Below are 21,989 nucleotides of genomic sequence, written 5' to 3'. Positions count from 1 at the left end.
TTTTGCACAAAAAAATCGACGCTTATTCTTATTTGTTAAAATATTTCTTAATTTTTCTTTGGAAAAATATATTTATTATAATAGATCATTGTTTATTGAATTATTGTTGCTTGATAAATTGTATATAAAATGTAAATTTCTGAATCTTTATTACAATAACAATATAAAAAAATATGAAAAAAGTATTTTAAGTCAATTAAAAGATATTCTTTGATATTTATATTTATACATATATATATAAATACATATATTGCATTGCTAAATAAGACACTATCATTATAATAAACTTATATGTATGGACGGATAATCTGTTAATATACTTATAAAATTTTTACGAAGACGCTTAGTACGAAGATCACTTACTAAAAAAAAAAAAAAAAAAAAAAATTAAATAATTCATATGCTGAATCAAATATTGTGTATGTTTAATGTGTATATATAATGTATAATTGTATATGATGAGAACAAATGTATTTTAACAAAATTAAAATGCAATTTATGCTCGGTTAGAGCTATTTATCACAACGTTAACACGCGAGTTTATTTCTCATCGTGCTAGTATAATAACGTATATTGTTTTATATATTTGGCAGTGTAATACCATGTATTTGACATTTTTTTATTTTTATATTGTTTTTTTATTTTCTTTGTTAGATTAATTATTTAATTATTCAGCAATTCTTAAGAATTATGCAAATTATTTTAGATACATTTTATAAACAATTTTTTAAATTATCTTAATTACACAAATTATTTTAGAGATATGTCTCATAAACAATTCTTTAAATTATCTTAATTGTAGATATTATCATTTTAATTATAAAATTTTGTTATATGTAAAAGATTTATCTACTTTGTTTAATATGTAAATATACTATTTTTTTTACATAATTATATTTTAAGATTGTATGCAAATGCTTTTTATATAAAATATATAATAATCTTTATAGTTCTTCAAATTCAAAATCTATTAATATCTATTAAATTAAGAGCTAACCGAATATCGAGATCTCGATTTCAAACTACAAAAAAAAGATAAACGTGAAATATTTTATTCAATAATATTTCATTTTATCTTCTTCTTGAGTTCCAGTAACTTAAATATTAAGTTCGGTGAGCTAAACAATAATAATTGAATCGAAATTTTCTCCACATAAAAATTCATCATAAGCTATAATATATATTATAAAATAAAATTTATAATCTAACAATAAACTTATTTCTGGCAGTTTTTCTTTTTACATTTATAAAAAATAATTGAAATTATTTTATTTTTTATCAACAATTTACATTGCTGTCTCCAAAGGTTGACTTTTACTTCGCGTTCCTACTGAAAGCTGTGTCAATTCTGTTGGCTCATTTACCAAGAATACATCCAAATTAGTCTCTAACAAAACTTCACTTTTTGAACGTAAAGGTTTTTCTTCTCCAGTATCCAAATTAGTTTCTAATAATACCTCGCTCCTAGGTCTATCTTCATGATAATGATAAGGATGAGGTGGTATTGGAGGATTAAAGTTTGGAGCATATTCTGGAACAGGCTCTGATGTCTGACTTGGAGTTGATGTTGCATTATCATAACTGCGTTTTGAATCATAATCCATTGGACTGTAAGATACTGATGTTTCAATGTCACGTTTCAGTTCACTAATTGAATCAGTCAAGGCAAGGCTAGAATTCAATGGAAGAGTAGAAGTATTAAGATAAGAACTTTCGTTAGTAGCATCAATAGCTGCAGTTTCGTCAGTGGTAATTTCTGTAGCAGATTCTATAGGCCACACATTGGTGCTCCTTGAAGTAAATGTGGAATGATTTCTAAAACCTTCATTACGATAAGTTAAATCAAATACTGGATTATCTCCGCTTTGTGAGGCGCCATATTTTTGAGTATTACTTTTGAAGTCACTTGTGCTTGGAGAATATCTTAAATTGTGGGCTTCATATACATCATAGCTTTGATTGTCTTCCATAGAAGAATTTAATTGAGATTTATCCATTGAATCTATGCTTCCACCATTTAACATTCTTCTATAATCTAATGACTTTGAATTTAAAGTATCTGTAGAGTGTTTTGTCTAGAAATATTTTTGATAATAATTACGTTATATTAATACGATAAATCATTATAGAAAAATTGATTGAAATAAGAAAATATTTACTGCAATAGGTTTGCGTCGATATGCAAGTTCAGTAAATCCAGATGTAGAGCCAACTGATCGTAAAGAATGCAAAGACTGTCTGATTGAATTTCGTCTTTCTAATCTTTCGAGATTTCTTCTTTTTGATTTAGATATCCAAAGTGCAATAGCTGCTGTTAATAATACTAAAGCTATGCCAGCTGATCCTAACACAGCCACTGCAATTATATCCTTTCTCCAGGATAATGGATCAATATTTACTCTAGGATCTGTAATGAAAGATCTTTTAATATATATTTTCTTAGAATTCACAAATTAACAAATAATATATAATTAACATACCAATTTCACAAATGAAAGGACTTAGCTGATTACAGTAGTCAATCTCAATACTTTGATAAGTGAAAGTTGTGCATTGATCTACTCGATCTAATTGTTGTACCCAAGCACGATCAGAATAATCATATTGAATCTGTTGTTTTCGCAAAAATTGCCAAAGTTCCAAATAATTACCCATAATGAATGGCATAGATGCATTTACAGACTAAGAATGTAGGAACATATTTATAATAAATGAATTTATAAATTAGATAATTAAATACATTAAGAATTGAATTGATTTAACTTACTTTACAAAATTCTCGAGCACTAAAGAAATCCATAGGGGCACCAATATATATGTAGCACGTATCACCTACCAAATCCCATGCTGGTGGACATTTACCATTTAAAACGGATTCATTGTTCATATGAAAAGGTTGATAATCAACTTGTAATAACTCTGGAGAATCTCCTCTATCTTTAATTCTACCAGCTACAGCTAGTGTTTCATTGTATCCCCACCAATTATGTCGTGCATCTATATGAGATCTCCATATTTCTAGTTGCCTGTATAATTAAAAATTATTTTATAATTTTAATATTTGATAATTATAAAATATAAATATAACGTTAATATATAAAATATAACAATACTAATATCTAAAATTACATAATAAATACATACTGTGATCTATTTGTTGTAAGCATTTCATAATCATTATCTGGATTGAAGAAAACATTATCCACATATTGCTGTCCAGGGGTTCCAGCAACTATTGTACTGCGACCATTAGAGTCTACTGCATAATTTCTAAAATCATTTTTTATAGAATTTATAAATAAAATTCATTACATTAAATAAAAAATAAAAGAATGAAAAAAATGCATACTTATAAAAACCATTGTGAGATGTGCTTTGATAAATAGGTAAACGAACTCCATCAAATCCAGAAATTTCTAAAAGATGTGCACCAAGATTGGCATGCAAATAATTAAGAGTCATGTTACTAACTACTTGTTTTAAAATAATATTATTATCATAAGGAGCATTATTCTTTGTAAAATAATTCCTAAATATAGTAACTTCTTGATAAGGACTGCTTTGACGACCTTCCACATATAAAGCAGGTTTATTAAAATTTTCTGCAAAAACATTATTATGGATCCATCCTTCTAAAGAAGTCGCCGAGCCTCTAGAATCAGCTCGAATTGAAAGACCGCCTTGATTTCGTCGAACAGCATTGTTCTAGAATAAAAATAAATACAATATAATTAAGAAAAAATAAAAAATATTATTAAAAATATTATAATAAATATAAAAATGCTTACTCTAAAGAATAAAGATTGTGTATTTTGCACATCTAACCATACAGCTGATTTGCAAGTTGAAAAATTACCATATAGTTTCTCACAATTATTCATGAATTGATTATATTCAAGAGTCATCATAGCATTTACTTCACCAGCACTAGCATATTTAATTGCTCCTTCACGGCAGTTAGATATCACAGAATAAGAAATATTATGTTGCACATCACGATCTAAATGTGCAAGAAAAAAAACATTAATATTCTGTATTCTAGTTATATATTAAGTTTACTTACTGAATCCAATAGCAGATATTGGTAAAGTAACTACTTCTGCTATAAATCCATGTACATTACTTGCACCATTAGCAAATAATCTTATACTAAGACTTGGTCCCTGAGTTCTAAATAATTTTTTCTCATTAATACTATTAGCTTCCAAGTGACCTATACTTTTAGCACTAATATTGTAAATATCTCCATCATATAAAGTAATTGTATCTGTTCGACCAGGTTTTGCAGTAGAGTTAAATAGATTAAATTGCAAAAGCCTAAAAAATATATGTTAAATTTTAAATAGGTAAATATAAAAAATTAATAAAATGATTTATATGAAGAAAATACAAACCTAAATCCAAAGAGTTTTGCTCTATAAGCACTGCGAAAAATTTTAACACAATTTACAGGATGATTATCATATTTATAATAAACTATAACTCGTTCTTCCAGAATAATTTCCTTAGTAGTATCACAAATATCAATCATACTAAATAAATGATAAGGAATACTAAGATCTTTAATTGGCGTAAACGAACTTTCATCTGCCTCGCGACCTTCTCCCGTTATTGAGAGTATATTCACGCCATTTCCAAGAACATTATTAATAGTATTGAATAATAATTCAATCTACATTAATAAATATTGCTAAGTAAATTAATAATAATATAGACATTCATATATATATATATATATATATAGAAAAGATTTCATTTAAAAAACAAAAAAAAAGTCTAATACAAACCGTATGAATCGGTGATATTACGTTAATTCCATGATAAGCGCTATGAGTGATATTAACGTGCGTTATTATCGGAGATTTCATAATTGTTTGCAAAGCAGCTGATTTTTCAAAATGTAAAATTCCAGCACCAATAATATTAATATATTTTAAGATCGATTCAACACGTCTTACAGTTTCGTGAGTTACAACATCGTGAATACGATGTTCATATAAATGATGTTCAAATTCACTATTGGCAATTCGTATTCCACCCCAGTAATCATATATATCATCTAGATTCCGTTTTCCACAACTTATGAAAATGAATTGACTATCCCATGAACATTCATGTCGGTGCCCATATAATTCACTGTTTAATCTAATTTGACAGTCTTCTAATTTTTCTTCTTTTCCAGTACACTAAATTAAAATATCTATTAGAAAATGAAGAAACATAAGTTTAAAATATTTAAAATTTTTATATACCTGCAGTGGTTCTGGCCACGACCAAACGCGTATTAAAGAACCAGGATGAAGCTCATATCTACGATCATAGGACACATAAACATTAAGTACATCGTAGCCTAATTGTCGACAGGCTACTTGTGCATTTCTTTCAGTAAATCTAGTGTCACATAAAGGTATCCATTGTAACGTTGTTTTATTAAAAAATTCCAAGAATCCTATAAAAACATTTAATATTTATTTATAATAAAATATTAATATTTATATATGCATGAATATACGTAATATATTTATTATTATATTTAAAATTACCTTCATTATATAAGGAAGAACATCGTCCATTTTTACAAAGACGAATAGTTTCCTCGGACATAGAAATGATTTTTCCATTTCTTCTTAATTTTTCGTTCGTTTTCGAATTGTTAACATCTTCACGTTTCATTGGTTTCATTATAATCTCATGATTAGGTGCTCCTATAGCTTTTAATGTACCAAGAACAAGAATTCCAACGTTAGGAGCGAATTCCATAACAACATCTGGATAAATATGTAATGTAGCTTCTGGCATGATTGTAATGTCTGATTTTATAATGTAAGGCTTATCTCTAGCGTGAATAGATAGATTTTCTATTATGCGTCCACCTAAATTATCTAAATCTATTTCTCTTGCAATCTGCCAGGATGCAGATACTGAAGAATCAAAAGTATTACTGGTTAGGAAAGGTCGATAATTAGCAACTGCATGATCATTCCAATCATCAAAATCAAAAATACTTTGTCTACAAATAAATAATAATAGAAAATTTTAAATAAATAAATATGTATAAATATTTATTTTATATATATATTTCATGAAATAATTAATTACCTTATTTTAGTATCATTATCAGTTCCCCACCAGTTCTCCGTCACATCGACTTCGTTATTAATTTTAGCTGTTTTAATGCCAGCCAATAATTCATAATCTAAAGAATTTTCACCAAATAAATTTCTATTTATTTGTACTTTTTGTATACCATGAAAACCAACAACATAACTAGGACTATTGTCTGTTCGACGTGTGCTCATACCATCTAAATCATAACTATTTCGTTTAATTTCATTCTCATAAAAACGTGCATCGACATTTCCTAAAATTTCCGATTGACTATTTGCCTTGAATTCCACCATATACATTCCAGTATTATTTTCAATATAATTGTAATTAATCTTCATTTTTTTCTCCATTCCTTGAATAGAAATTAAACCAGTTTTGCATCGATTTCCCTCAAATCGATTATGAGAAATATTTAAAGTAGCATAGTGTCCATCAACTATAAAGCCAAATTGCTCGTTGTTTCGCCAAGTATTATTATCAAAATATAATGTGTGCGTGAAATTTTCATTGTATTGCCATACATCAGGTAAAAGTATTTCAAATCCTCCTCTTTTGTTTCTTTCAATTGTACTATCTTGCATTATCCAATGGAAGAGATTATTCGAATATCTTGCATCACGACTGAACTGATATATACCTTTACCATTGTCCGTAATTAAACTATCATTAATATGAATTGCAATTTCAGATATGTTATTTTGGAAAATATTCCAATGGGGTGAATATATATAAATAGCTTCCTCTTGATTGTGAGAAATCTCACAAGCAACCAATTGTATGGTTTCATTTGCTTTTCGAAGAAAATGATCGCCAATTTTATCTAAATATCGATTGTAAAATGATGCAATTATACCTTTCTTGTTATTCTTTATTTTAGATTTAGTTACTAGCAATGTTGGAATAGGACCTTTTACAATTTTGCTTCGTATATCCTGTAAAAAAAATTATAAATTTTTAATATATTTATTTTATTATATTGGATTATATTTATATTATTAAATGTTTAATATGTTAATTTTATACCTGTATCGGAGCTTGAAGAGACGTAATAACAAAAACAGCTCCTCCAAGTGCATTTATACCACTATCATATTCTAGAATTATAGCAAAAGAGGTTGATGTTACAGGAAATACTGCCAAATCGCGTTTTAAGTTCCAAGTTTCACGACTAAGATCAACATATTGTGAATCATGTAAAATAATTTGTTCTGTACTACGATTTTCAATAGGATTTAAAAGTTGAATACCAATAATATATCCCGGTGTACACTATAAATAAAATAAAGAAATCATATTATTTCTTTCAAAACAGGAAAAAATATTGATTCTTTTGATAGATAAACTTACTTTAATAACAATACGATTTTTAATAGGATTACCAATAATTTTAGTTGTTATTATATATTTAGTTTCTTCATTAGCCAATTCAATATCTTGTACATGAGATATAACATAAGGTATAATTATTGGATTATATGATAAATCAATTAAATCTGGTATCCGCAAAAACCATCCTGCGAATTCTCTTTGTTGAACTGCAGAAAGAGCAGGATTATGTCTTATTCCTGCAATTTTATTGTTTTCAATTCGAGAATTAATAATTTCCATTCCTAATTGTTTGAAACTGATTCCACTGCCTCCATTTCGTGAAAAATCGCTGTTTCTGACAGTATTTACCGCATCCGCTGAATATATATCTGAATATAAAATTCCTAAACCATCTTGTAGATTGTCAATTATTCGAACATTATCTAATGAATGTCTTAAAAAATCGATTTGAAGAGCTAAAAATTAATCATTTTTATTTTATAACATAAAAATTATTAGATACAATTATAATATAAAATATTACCTGGCTTGAAAGAATTAGTGGTATAGTCCAGCAAGCCTGCTTTTTCTATTGTTACAAATTGGAGATCACTTCTCAAAGCTAATGGTCCCAATCGTAAACCCGCCCATGCTGCTTCTGAACATCTGACACCTACATCATTTTCGTGAGTACAAGAATTTTCAAAATTCTGCTCCGTTTCCGCTTTACATTTTGATATATCATTATCATCCTCGGTACATCTAACATTACTTAGGATAATGTCTTCATTGATACCAGCATTTGGAATTTGAGAACGTTCCATAAACCAATTATCAGGATCTAAAGTGAGACCTAATTGGTGACAGATAAGAGCTGCATCTCGAATTGTCCAACCATAATTACAAACTGTTCCCCATTTTTCACCTATTTTTACCTGTAGAATATAAATTAGAACTTATTCTACAAATCAATGTCTGATAATTTTGTATAAATAAATTTTACTTGTAATCTTCCTTCAAGATTTGTTTTTCCTCCAAGAAGCCTCACAGATGCAAATTCCATTTCATTTATTTCATTGAATCCTTTGTTTACAAAAGTTTCGTTAATTGAATCCGTAATTATTTCTTCTTTCAGTGTAAATAAAATATCACTTGGTCGTTTTCCATGGGCATCTAATGCTCCAGCAACCATCATGCCTACAGCTGGTGGAAAATGTAAAGTGACACCAGACTGAAGAATCAATTTTCCACCTGGTCGTATATTGATATCTCGTTCGACGATGTATTCACCAGAACTTAATGATTCAAGGCCATCAACTTCACCACCAACTAAATTTGTACCAGGCGTCAAGAATCGTGGTACAAATGTTGGATTTGAAACAATTGTATTGGCCCCTGGATTACTACTATGTAGCAAGTATGGTATATATTCAATTTTAGCAAGATTGTATCTGTCTTTTCTGAAATGAAATAGCATATTAAAAATCATTTATTAAAACTAAGTTTTTATAAATGAATGGAAAAAAAAAAATATAATATAAACCTATGAAACAATCTTTCAAATATTTTATTCTCTTCAGCAAATCCAAGCCAATTATAAGTACAATTAATAATTTTACTTTGATCTTCTAAATGCGAACCAATTTCATATCGTGATTCAGGATTATGTAAAATATTACGAAAAATTTCGACATTGCTTGATGAAACAACAACTGCAGCTGCAACTCTGGAACGCGGAATTAATTTGGATCTTATGGTATTGCCATTATCAAATAGCTCTCGAACACGATTATCTCGCAAAAAATTTCTAGTGAATAATAATTTTTGTACATCACTATAGGGTGAAAGTCCAATGTTGACTACAAAGGCACCACGATTATTATAAAATTCATTATATCTAACAACGATATCCGCAGGTAGAATATTAAATTCTTCATAAAGTGGATTTTTGATCAATATACAACCATTAGATTGTTCTCTAAAGTGATTATATTCTATTGTTGCTTTTAAATTGAGAACAGGAAACAGTTTGATTCCAAATTTTGCATTTTGTACGAAAGAATTATGACCAATTTGAAGTCTCAATAATCCTTCATTGTGTCTCCAACTAGATTCCACTTGCACCGCAGTTTCAGCGCTACTATTGAACCAATTACCCGTCACATTCACATATGAATTACCAGTTGCATTTCCAACCTGTAAATAATATGAACATTAACTACGAATATTTATTTATATTATTTAATGATATATTAAGTCTAATATATATATATATATATATATATATATATATATATATATCTAAAATATATATACTTACTAGAATGCCAATATCTTTGTTTCGAAATATCTGAGAATATTCTATTATAGTGGTTTGATTAAAATAGAGATATTCTGTTGTTACACTATCATTTAACCATACTGCAAAACCATAACCTTGATTGGAGGAAATACTTGTCCGAGATAAATTGCGATTTCCTCCTGTGAGTGTAATGTTCACACCATCTCCCATATTAAAAGATATACGACTACTTGTAATATTCACATCCGCGGCACCACCTAATACATGCACACCTGCTAAGTGTTTATTACCAGATACAGAGGTTTCATGGATATGTAGGGCTGATCGTAATTTTTCTATTGCAATTCCTCTTCCATTATTACCAGCTACAATACTTCCAGTAACATTAAGATCGCAGATTTTTTCTAGAATAAAATGCTAGTTTTTAATATAATTATTCTAAACAAATACATAAAAATATTTCTTTAAATCATAATTATAAAAACTCAATATTATTGCTATGTTTAAAATTTTTTTAGCAATTTACAAAAATTCAAATCTTTATATAACTAAATATTTTATTTTATTTGAAAATTCTATTAAAATTCTATTTTAATTATTTCATAATAATTTGTTAAAATTTTTTAATTCTTTGAAACTTACTATAGCCTGAAGATAGACGAACGAAAACAATCGTGTTTGTGCGTGGTTCAGCAATAAATTTTATATATAAATTCTGTCTAGTTGTCGTAATACTTTGAGGCAATGTACCATTTTTCACTTTTATTCTGGCTAATAACTTTTCCGTTTCACTTATGCCATCATAAATTTCCATCATAGCACTATTATTTCTATCACTTTTCATTTGCAAAAAATGCATAGTCAACACGTGTCCTGGTCTCGTGAAGATATGCTAATATTAAACCAAATATTACATTTTTATATATTTTTAATAACTAATTATAAAATAATTTATAAATTCATTTACTTGTGGGCAATGTTTTATATTAGGCGCATATTTGCTTTGTTCCATAGATATTATAACAGGAAAGGTTTGACTAGCCGTAGTTGGGAATGTGCATAAATCGAACACCTCTGTACGATCTAATCTTTCATCGGGTCGTTCATCAAAATTAACGTATTTAATTCCATCAGCACCATTGTCCAATATGTTACAATCATTAATACATGTCATTCCAGATGAACTATTCACATAAATTCCATATCCTGTAATTTAAACATAAAATAATATTTACGATTAATTAATCAATATGATAATAAATTTAAAATTACCTCTATTGTTTTGAACAGTACAGTTGTTAATTATGACAGGAGCATCGGGTTTAGTAACATTAATGCCTGTAAAGGCACTGTGAAGAACTGAAATCGATTCCATTTGCGGTGGAACACCTTCGATATCGATCGCGGAAGTAACATTGTATTCTCGGCCTGTTCCTGCATGTCTTTAAAACAATATCAAAAATAAGTTAAATTTTTAAAAACTAAAAAACTATTTTAATAGAAATACTTACTCTATTATAACGTTTCGTAAAATTGATTTTGATCTTCGTATATAAAGTGTATTCTCTTGGATCAATGGTCGAGTATATAACGCTTCCTCAAAACGAATACCTCGCCAATGTTTTATCGCCTTTGTGGTTCCATCGTGACGAGGTAGACAAGATATTCCCAAATCAGGATGATAATCTGAAATCTTACGATATTGATGCTCCTTCACTAACATATACATTCATAAATTCATTTAAAACTTTACCACAAACACCACCACCAAGTTGTCTTTCGGACCATTTCTCGCAATTCATTAAAGATATCTCCGTGCCTCGGCAACCCGGTTGTTCATAAAGTAATCGTGGCTTTGCAGGCCATTGTCGGTCCAACCACGACCACCATTTTCCACCTTGAAAACCCAGCTGTCTGCATGCCGTTTCTAAATCAGCTCTGGTCCAACTGTACATTAATATATTAAGATATCAATATATGTATTAAGAATAAAAATATTTATATAAAATATTTATACTTACATAAATGAACGATGAATACTTACTTCCGAGAATTTGTGCATACAGCTCTCCAATCACCACGATGAAAAAGTTCCAATCTACCTTCAAATGGAGTTGATCCATCGACTAATCGTATCAAAAGTGGTGATTCGACGGGATGAACTTGATTATTCGTTTCTACTGCGGTTAGTACAATTGGTGCTTGTGGTTCTCCCTTAAATCAGAAATTAACGATGTTATCTATATGTATAAATTTGATATTTCTTTCTATTCCCATTCGAAATAATAGATTTCCAAATTTGATACTTAATGCTCGCTGTATATCTTTTTGGAATCAATATTATTCAATATTTATTTAGTATTCCACTTTTTAATATTCCAAATTCATTCTTCGATGTTAATTTTTCGATTGATATTAAATATTGGATTATCCAATTTAATATTAAATTGTCAAATTACAAGCAATTTCTTTCAATTTCAAATCATCTTTTTATTTTAGATAGAACTTGGACATATTTATAAAAATACAAAATTTTAGCCATAGATTGGAAATAAATTTTTCTTTCTATTTCTTTTATATTTTCTTAAGAATTAATCAGGAAACTTTACGGTTTATCCGTAATCAAGAATGGTTCATGTACGCGTATAAGGTGAAAGGAAGATCTCATTTGAGTCCAAGTATAAGAGGATTAGCAAAGTCAGAGGTTAACAATTCAGGCCAAGAACTGCTGTTTGATCTGTGACCTAAGACGCACCGCGTGATGGAGGCGGTATAGCATAGAGAGCTGATTCACTCGTTCATATTATTTTTTTTTACAGTGTGCTCCGTATTATGTTCTTTAATCAGCTTATTAGTTATCTTCTCGATAGCTTTTGCTAACTGGTCTCGTGGAAACGCTATGATTAAAAATCCCTTTAAATAGATTACTTGCATTCGTTTTCTCTTAATCTCACTAAAGGCTTCTTTTGCTACAACATCGGTGAACAATTCTTTAAGCCTTTAAATACTTATCAGATATACATCATACGAGGGTAATATCGTTAAAAGTAACAGGAATTTCTTTATTTTCAGTATATTCATTTATGAACAAAAAAAAAACAGAATTCTAATTTAAAATATAAATGATTTTTTTCTTTATTTTATAGTGGCGATTAATTTATTTAAACAAAATTATTAGAAATGAAAAATTAGTTTTTTTAAAAAAATTTATAATTCATATTCATATATCTATGCTAGAAAATATATTAATAGATTAAAATATTAATAGAAAAATATTTTTAATTTATATAAAATACCTGAAAAATTTCAAAATTTATCTAAATCATTTTCGAAGCCTTATCTATATCCTTATCTCGTTGAAAAAACTAAAAAATCTAAAAAGAAGATAAGATATAAGATCAGGTTATAAACGAACCTTCCATAGTTCTAATTCTCTTTATTTCAATAAGTATTTGTTTTTTAACGATTGGAATATGGTTATTCTGTGTATCACCCTGTATACTTACGTACGTAACAAATGAGTAGTGCAATCCTACATTGTCCCTACGTGATGCGAATAAACTAACAATCAACTTAACTCGCGTGTTTCTGGAATTTCCGGTCATTCAGCATCCTTTGAAAAAAAGACATTTTATCCCTCAAATCCCTTTTTTTCACAACAGGTTTAAATATATCGCGATTTTCTTGATTTTGTAACTTTAACTTTACTTTCGAATCTGTTTCATAGGAGAAAATGATGAGATTAAATAATTATTTTTCATTATTTATGAAACTTTCTTCAGTCAATTCCTTCTCTCGGAAGAAAACGGAAACAGACGAAGAATAAAAACAAAATGGAACTTAAGCACGTAATAAAAAATGAAATAATCTTAGTATTCAAGTATTCGAGATTTAGGCGAATTTTTAATATTGAAAAGATAGATTTAAAACATATACTTTTACAAGGAACTAATTGTATAGAATTTATTCTAGATAACGAAAGAATAATATGAAAAAATTAATCTATTAAGATACTTTTAAATATTTAATTATTAGATATAATTAATAAATTCTTTCCTATAATATAAAATTATTATTATATTATTCAAAATATTTAAAATCAATTGTAATACATTTAATTGCTAAATATAATATTATTTATTTATTAAAGTTATTATAAGAATTACTTAATTTAATTACTTAACTAAATAAAACTTATGAAATTAATATTGTAGCTTAATAAATGATTAAAATTCTATAAATCATATTTTTATGGATAATATCATATATTTTTTTAGAAAATTACAAGAAGATAAATTTAATTTTTTATTATTTATCAGCACTATAGTAATATCGATTCTGAGAGATGCTATATTTGTTTAAGAATAAAAATTATAAAAAAAATTATTAGATATTAATTATATGAATAAGTTCGTAAAAAACTGTAAAAATCCTTTATTGTGAATTGTGGCAAAATCTAATTGGAAATATAATCATAAAATTTTCTTGGAACTTGAATTATCACTATTCGTCATTTGAGGCATGTCCATAGTAACACGTGTATAATGTATATAGATGATTCACATTCATTCAACGTAGCATATTCATATATTCATATATTTATATAAATATTCATAATAATAATTCATATTTTTATCGCTAATCAATTTATTCTTTTCTAATATTTGTAATTTTTTACTTCAAATTAAATGATTAAATTTTCTATTTTTTTAAATATATTTATTAAATACATTCATTTATTGATTCAAATAATCCTAATTTATTTTAATAATATTTTATTATTTTAAATAACTTTCTATATATATATCTATAAATTTATTCTATTCTGTCGATAACTTTTATTATTATGTATATTATAATAATATGAATTTAATTTAATTATTATTTAATTTAATTTAATTTAATTTAATTATTAAATTAATTTAATTATTTCTAAAGCATTACCTTTGCAGTTATGATACCACGAACCGTAATTCCAATCATGGGACCAAATCGGATCTCTACCCCTGATTCTATCACGAGTTCGCCCTCACGTTCCACGAACAAATCTTCTCGTACCAGATAAGGACTCTTTGATCTTTCCAATAATCGTTGGCCCTGAACAATGTGGCCACCGTGTAGTTCCGTAAGATCGTCATCGGAATTACTGATATTGACGAAAGTTGGTTCAGTGTAATAAATTGATGTTTGATCAAATCCTTCTTCTGACTGTCCATAAACAGTCAAAAAAGTTAATAAGAAACACAAAATACGCATTTTTTTTCAACACTTTCAGATTTTTTTTTTAATATAATAATTATTATTAAATAAACTTTAAAAAATCACTTGAATGATTCATCACTTTAAAAAAATAGAATCATTTTAAAAAATAAAATTCTTCGCACAATATTAATCACTAATTTTATCACTAATTAAGAATAATAATAGGTTTTGATTTTTTATATTGTTTCTTATTTCGTTTAAAAATTTCATTAGATTTTGATGACACTTGTTGCAACATTTTGATAATTCTACATACACTGTCTTTTAAAAAAATAGTGATATTTATTTAAAGTAAAATCAAAGATATTAAGTACTTTGTTACGATTTTCCTTTTATGAATCTTCGTTATTTATTGTGACACTACATCGATAAACGATAATTCGATTTGTTAATACATAATCAAATCTATACTTTCACTAATGTATCATTGCAACGATCGTTGATTATTATCAATATAATATTTTTAATATTTATAGAGAAACATAATATTTGGATAAATTTTTAATTTCAGAAAATTTAAAAAATTAGTCAATATTTTATTAATCACATTAAGTAATTTTTTAGTTATTTAGAATATTTTTACTACCATTTCATTGAAAATTTCTTTTGATTAATTTAAATCACAATTTTTTCTCAACATAATCAGTTTAAATCTTATAAATCACAACCAAGATTAATTCTTCACGCGACACAATACTGGAACTTTTACACAAATGCAGAGTTATACTGTATTTTAAATTCGAGCGTTAACCTTTCTCTCGTTGTGCTTCTTCACGCGCGAGAGATTGCAGCTCGACTGTGGCGACTCGGTTACACCGCTGTTGTTAGTCTCCCGTCATGAAAAGTCTTTACCAATCACCAATCTGAAAGACGCCGTTTATTTTTATGTATTCTAATAATATAATAAGAAAATCTATTCACTATTTTTCATATATTATAGTTTACATCAAGATTCCTCCAAGATTATATTGCAATGCAATAAATATTTGAAATTATACTTAAAATAACAATCATTCAGTAATATTAAAAGATTTTGAGTAATTTATGATATTAATAACGAACAAATAAATATAAATTGTAATTTATAGTACGATAGTCACCTAGCGTCATATTGGGCGCGGTTTAACTGGTTTTCAATTCGTTATATTCTTGTAGTCTCTCTAGTAATCGCATCTTACCTCGCGTCGTTCTCCAGGCCCACTGTTCCTACCATAAGGAACTATAGTATTATTACTACTACCACCTACTAACGCTGAAAGGTAAAGGTTGTCACGTGACATGGTTGAGTATAATACGTCACGCAGGTTGTGAAACAGGTGAGTTCCTTTTCAAGCTCAGAACCTGTTTTTATTTTAATCCTTTATAACTTTTGAGAATTTTGAATTCATTATATCAATTATATTATTTTAGTATCCAAATTTTAAATTAAATAAAATACATAAACATAAATACATAAAAATAAATACTTAAACATATTAAAATAATATAATATAATATAAATAAATTTATAAAAAAAAATTATTTTATTAATCTAAATATTTAAAATACTAATTTTTATATAGGCATTTCAAATAATTAAATTATTTATATTTATATGATTTTTATAATATTGATTATAATGCTTTTTCAAACAATTTTTAATTCGTAAACTTCGTAAAATATTTCAAAAGTAAAATATAATTATTAAACATAATTTTAAAACTTTATTTAAATTAAAACAATTTATATTTTAAACGCGTTTTATATTAATAAACTATATATTAATAATAATTAATATTAATAATAATGATTAATATTTTTAAAACATAAAAAAATAGATAGAAAAGAAAAGAAGATAAAATTCTTATTATTTCAGAAAAATTTTCGAGTAGTTAAACAATAGTAGTTAAACAATAATGGCGCTACTTAATGATAACAAATATCGTTCAAACTAGAAATAAGATAGATTTTATATCTCATACGATATTTTCATAATCAATCATGCAAAAAATTAATATATCCTTTATAATTTAAAATTATATTTAATTTAGGTTTATTATTTAATTAATTACAATTTGATATTAGATATTAATTACATATATTTAATTGTTGTTTATTTAGATAAAAAATAATAAAATCAATCAAATATCGGAACTTTTTTAAAGGCATAAATTTTGCAAAGTATAAACAAGCATAATAAGAAAAGGACAGAGATAGAGTAAAAAATTAAGGAATCAACGCCATATATATAGTGCTATAGATGAAATAAATATAAAGAACGAAATATAAAATAGAAATATAAAATAGAATAAGAATTGATCATCAGAGCCATCTTTTGAATGTTTTTAGAATATTTTTAACATGGCACTGATAATTAATTCCCACTTTATCAGCTTTTTTAAGAATATCTTTAGCATTCAAAAATAGCTCTGATAATCAATTCTTATTCATTTTTATTCTTCTCTATATTTACAATTTTTTTTTATATTTGTTTTATCTATTTTAAAAATGACATTGATTTCTTAATTTTTATCTTTCTCTTATTATTTTTTTTATTTTTTTTTATGAAATTTTATTTTATAAAAAAATTTTCATAAAATTATCGATATTTTATTGTCTATATTGCATAAATATTAACACTTATAATTATATATTAGCTATAATTATATATCTAAATAAATTTAAATATATAATAAAATTTAGATTATATATCTAAATAATAATAATTTTTATATATAATTTTTGTATAATATCTATTTTATATATATTTTTTATTTTTATTTCCAAATTACATAACTAACATATTAATATATCATTAGATGGTAGGTGATAAATCTATTTTATATCTAAATATTCTATAGTCTATGGTAATGCATTATCATATAATTTATAACATATAAACCGGTGCAATGCAGGTTATTTTATTTTTTTGCAATTTAATATTCTATAAATATTATTATACAAATTAGATATATTTAATATTAAGTTAATAGTGAAATAATTAATTAATCTTTAATTCTAATAATCTAAATATTTGAAAAAATTTTTATCAATATGACATCATTTTTAACTGATGTATTAGTTACAGCAGGTATGTATACAAAATGTAATATATGATATAGTCAAATGTATCATATTAATTACTAATAACATTATTAATATGAAAAATATAAAATTGATTTAAAACAAGTTTAAATGTATATAAAAAATATATCATTAATTTGTATATATTCTTAAATAAATAGTTGTGATTTTTATTTATATTTCAAAAATAAAAAGTGTTTTATAAAAAATTGAAATTTTTTTTATTAGGAAAATTAGAGAAGGTTAATTTACACGAAAAGATATCAGAAATACAGAAAGAAATAACAAAATTAAAATATGATGTCAAAGATTTCATGGATGATAATTATGTTGAATTTACATCAAAACTTACAAGAGATCAGCATTTGGTATTAAAAGGAGAAAAATTACTTGAAGAAATAAATGAATTGCAAAAGAGAATAGATAATCATGTATGTTTAATAAAATATAATATTAAAAATATAAAATATAAATTGTTAAAATGTTATATCATAATTTACATCATATTATATTATTTATTTCAGGTCAAAATAGAATTATCTGGTTCCACAAAAGAATTAAAAACTCTTTCTCAAGCATTAAAAGAATCAAATATTATGTTACAACTTTCTAATCAACTTTTAAATTTACATGAATGTATTAAATCCATTAAAAATTATCAAGAAGAAAAACTATATGTGAAAGTAGCTAAAACATTATGTCATATGCAAACTATTTTGTATAATTCACAAACTGATTTACGTGATCTTGATATTTATACAGCAATTGAAGAAGAATATTTAAATCTTTATACATCTTTTTTATCTGATACATCATTATTATTACATGAACGAATTTGTTGGATAGGTATTGATGATCAAAATGCAAAAGCTGTTACATTAAGTATAAAAAATGAATTTGATGATATACAAGATTTAATTCAAAGTTTGCATCATATTGATAATCTCTCAAATTATTTGCATAAATTCTCAATGACACTTATGGATTATATAATTAATCCAATCATTAATGATGATTGTTCTGTATATGTAATTGATGAAAAAATTTTCACAGTTGAAATATTAAAAAAAAAAAAATTACCTGGTTATAAAAGTGTGCTGTATAACTTGGAATTATTGTTTAAGTTTCTTCATCAGCATTTTCAATTTACAATTTATGATGATGAAACATTCCTGAAAGAGATACAACCTCATTTGCTTGAGCAATTGTCAACATCATTAAAGAATGATTGTATTTCACGAATTACACCAACATCAAGCGCCGATTTAAAAAATTTTACACCTATTGTCCAAGCAATCAATGATTTCCAATATTTCTTGGTCAAAATTGGTAGGAAATTTGTAAGTTTTTTTTTTCATTTTTTTAAAATTAAATATAATTATAGCAATCAATATTCAATATTTTAGGTTTTATTACAAATGATCAACTTTTTTTATCAGAATATACAAAGGATATTGATAAATTGTTTATAAAAAAAATTTGTCAAGATTTATTAGCAAAAGCACGAAATATTATGAAGAAAGATTTACATGATTCTATTATATATGAACCACAGGCATGTTCATTTATATTACAATAAAATATACAAATTTGATACAAATTTTTATTAATTTCATACAAATTTTAGGAACCACTTGAATTTTTAGAAGATATAGACAATTACAATGAGATAAAAGTTAATAAAAAAATTAATGACAATACTTTTCAACTTCCAAAATGCCAAATAAGGTATCAAAATTATTTCAAAATTTTTTAATGAAGTTAAAAAAAATTTATATCTCGAATTATATTTTAGTAAAAATGCAAAAGAAATCCTAGATCTCGCAAGAAATATCTTAGACGAAGCTTGTTGTAGTTCGGATACATGTGCGATACAATTATTTTGTACATGTAGAAACTTTTTTGAAATGTATGCAGGATTGGTACCAGAACATCATCGAAAATTTTTAGAAACGATACCGCAGCAAGTTGGTAAGAAACAAATAATTTAATAAATAAAATACCTAAACAAAGATAATATTTTTTTTTATTTTAATCATATGTATGTTTTATCTAGCTATGTTTCATAACAATTGTATGTATCTCGCACATCATCTTCTCACATTAGGATTTGAATATAAAGACAAATTACCAAAATCCTTGCAAAATCTTAACTTAACTTTTGCGGATCAAGTACTGGTATTAAGAGATGTTGGATCATCATGTTTTTTAGAACATATGAAATACCAACGAAATATCATTTTTGATATTCTTAAAGAATCTGGTTAGTATTCCCTTATATATTTTAATATATTTTTTTTTATATTTTTTAATTAATAATTTAAATGATTTATTTCAAATAAGGTTTATCTGCATTGGGTCAAACTTCTGAATTGCATCCTAATACTGAACGCGCAATGAGACAGTGTAATAGACAATTGGAATTATTGAAAACAGTTTGGCTAGATGTATTACCTGAAAATATTTATTGTAGAGCTGTAGGTCAGTTCATATTTTTTGTTTTATATTTTTCAATATTTAATTAATTGATAATTCCATGTTTTAGGATGCATTATGAATTCAATGATTGAAGATTTAATAATCAGAGTACTATCTGTTGAAGACATTCCAGCTGATGTTGCAACTGAATTGGTAACATTATTTAATTTAATTATTAAGCGTGCACCACAAATATTTCCGGTAAGTTTACGCCAAAAAGATATAACTTTTTTTTATTAATTTCTTTATTAAGTTTTTTATTAATTTCTTTTATTAAATAAAAACTTTTATTAATTCAATCTATATAAAAAATTACATTAAAATTAACTTAAAATTAAAACATTATTTCGTACATAATGTCATAGAAAAATTCCTATAAAATTAAATTGGATAATACTTTTTGAGGATAATATTAAAAACAATATTATACTTTTAGGATCATCAAAAGATTTATCAATATGTTAAAAAATGGGAAAAATTTTTAGAACTAATTCAAATATTAGGTGCATCACTTAAAGAAATCGAAGTTAGATGGGATAGCGGTAAAGGACCACTAGCACGAGAATTTACAGCATCCCAAGTTAAACAATTAATTAGAGCGCTGTTTCAAAATACTGAACGCAGATCGAATTTATTAGTTAATATAAAATAATATTAAATTCAAAAATGTATATATGAAATAAATGATTTGCATTTATTAATTTTTATAACAAATTATCACTAATGTTAACAATTGATATGAAAAAATAATATGATTAAATTCATTTTAAGTTATATTTGTTACTTGATTATATTATTAATGTTAACATATCTTTTATTTAAGATTTTTTAAATTTTTAAGTTTTTGTATATTTTAATACTTACGTTAATACCCCAAATATTACCGAAATTATTGACAGGGTATAAAAATGTATAAAAATCATCATTTAAACATTTTTTTCATGTATTCATTAGAATACGAATTACTACCTATTAATTATGTATAAACTTTGAACAATGTACCAATGATGTTCAAACATTGCAATTATTGCATAATATTTTCAAATTTTTTTATCATTCCAAATAAGAAATCGATAAATATTGAAATTTTTAAAAAAGTAGGCAAGCAGGCAAGCAGGGTGGCGGATAGTAGTGAGAGCAAATCATTTAATTGATATCCAATTTCATATCATTTACAGCAATGGCAAACATTATTACCACAATTTCTTTCTTTCATTTGAGTATCCATAATAATAAATACTCCAAACATTCCAAATGCAATACTATTTCTGCACATATATTCCAAGGCCATAGTTTGAATTATCTATAACAAATCAATTTTGCAGCTTCTTAAACTTTGATTTTGCAAGCCATATAAAAATTCGTAAGGCAAAATTGCACAGTTCAATATATACGAGCAGTAGTGTGCATTTGGCTAAAATTGGCATTTTCCTTGTAATTTTTCATTTTTTAAAATAATATTATTAAT

At 25.7% G+C, this 21,989-nt stretch overlaps 2 protein-coding genes across 2 annotated transcripts; one reads left to right on the top strand and one right to left on the bottom strand.

Annotated features, from left to right (window-relative positions):
* Positions 1–1,180: 1,180 nt before the first annotated feature.
* LOC725269 (protein bark beetle) lies at positions 1,181–15,033 on the bottom strand. The gene is made up of 26 exons (XM_026440410.1): positions 14,663–15,033; positions 11,763–11,932; positions 11,472–11,665; positions 11,230–11,404; positions 10,991–11,160; positions 10,686–10,924; positions 10,361–10,610; positions 9,737–10,122; positions 8,960–9,612; positions 8,420–8,876; positions 7,961–8,351; positions 7,456–7,892; positions 7,132–7,377; positions 6,100–7,040; positions 5,544–6,010; positions 5,253–5,449; positions 4,788–5,186; positions 4,395–4,672; positions 4,064–4,317; positions 3,789–4,000; positions 3,350–3,705; positions 3,145–3,270; positions 2,768–3,026; positions 2,481–2,682; positions 2,160–2,407; positions 1,181–2,075 (listed from the first exon to the last, which is right to left on the bottom strand). Exons 1-26 carry the CDS (start codon positions 14,972–14,974, stop codon positions 1,287–1,289), a joined length of 8,808 nt encoding a protein of 2,935 aa, XP_026296195.1. The 5' UTR covers positions 14,975–15,033; the 3' UTR covers positions 1,181–1,286.
* A 2,785-nt stretch (positions 15,034–17,818) lies between these two features.
* LOC725793 (centromere/kinetochore protein zw10 homolog) lies at positions 17,819–21,295 on the top strand. Its single transcript, XM_001121600.4, has 10 exons — positions 17,819–18,050; positions 18,272–18,474; positions 18,568–19,372; positions 19,450–19,598; positions 19,671–19,771; positions 19,839–20,014; positions 20,100–20,306; positions 20,387–20,524; positions 20,589–20,722; positions 20,958–21,295. Exons 1-10 carry the CDS (start codon positions 18,014–18,016, stop codon positions 21,171–21,173), a joined length of 2,166 nt encoding a protein of 721 aa, XP_001121600.2. The 5' UTR covers positions 17,819–18,013; the 3' UTR covers positions 21,174–21,295.
* The last annotated feature ends 694 nt before the right edge of the window (positions 21,296–21,989 follow it).

Source organism: Apis mellifera, linkage group LG4, assembly GCF_003254395.2.
Source record: "Apis mellifera strain DH4 linkage group LG4, Amel_HAv3.1, whole genome shotgun sequence".
NCBI classification, from domain to species: domain Eukaryota; kingdom Metazoa; phylum Arthropoda; class Insecta; order Hymenoptera; family Apidae; genus Apis; species Apis mellifera.
This window is presented reverse-complemented; position numbering and strand designations above follow the sequence as displayed.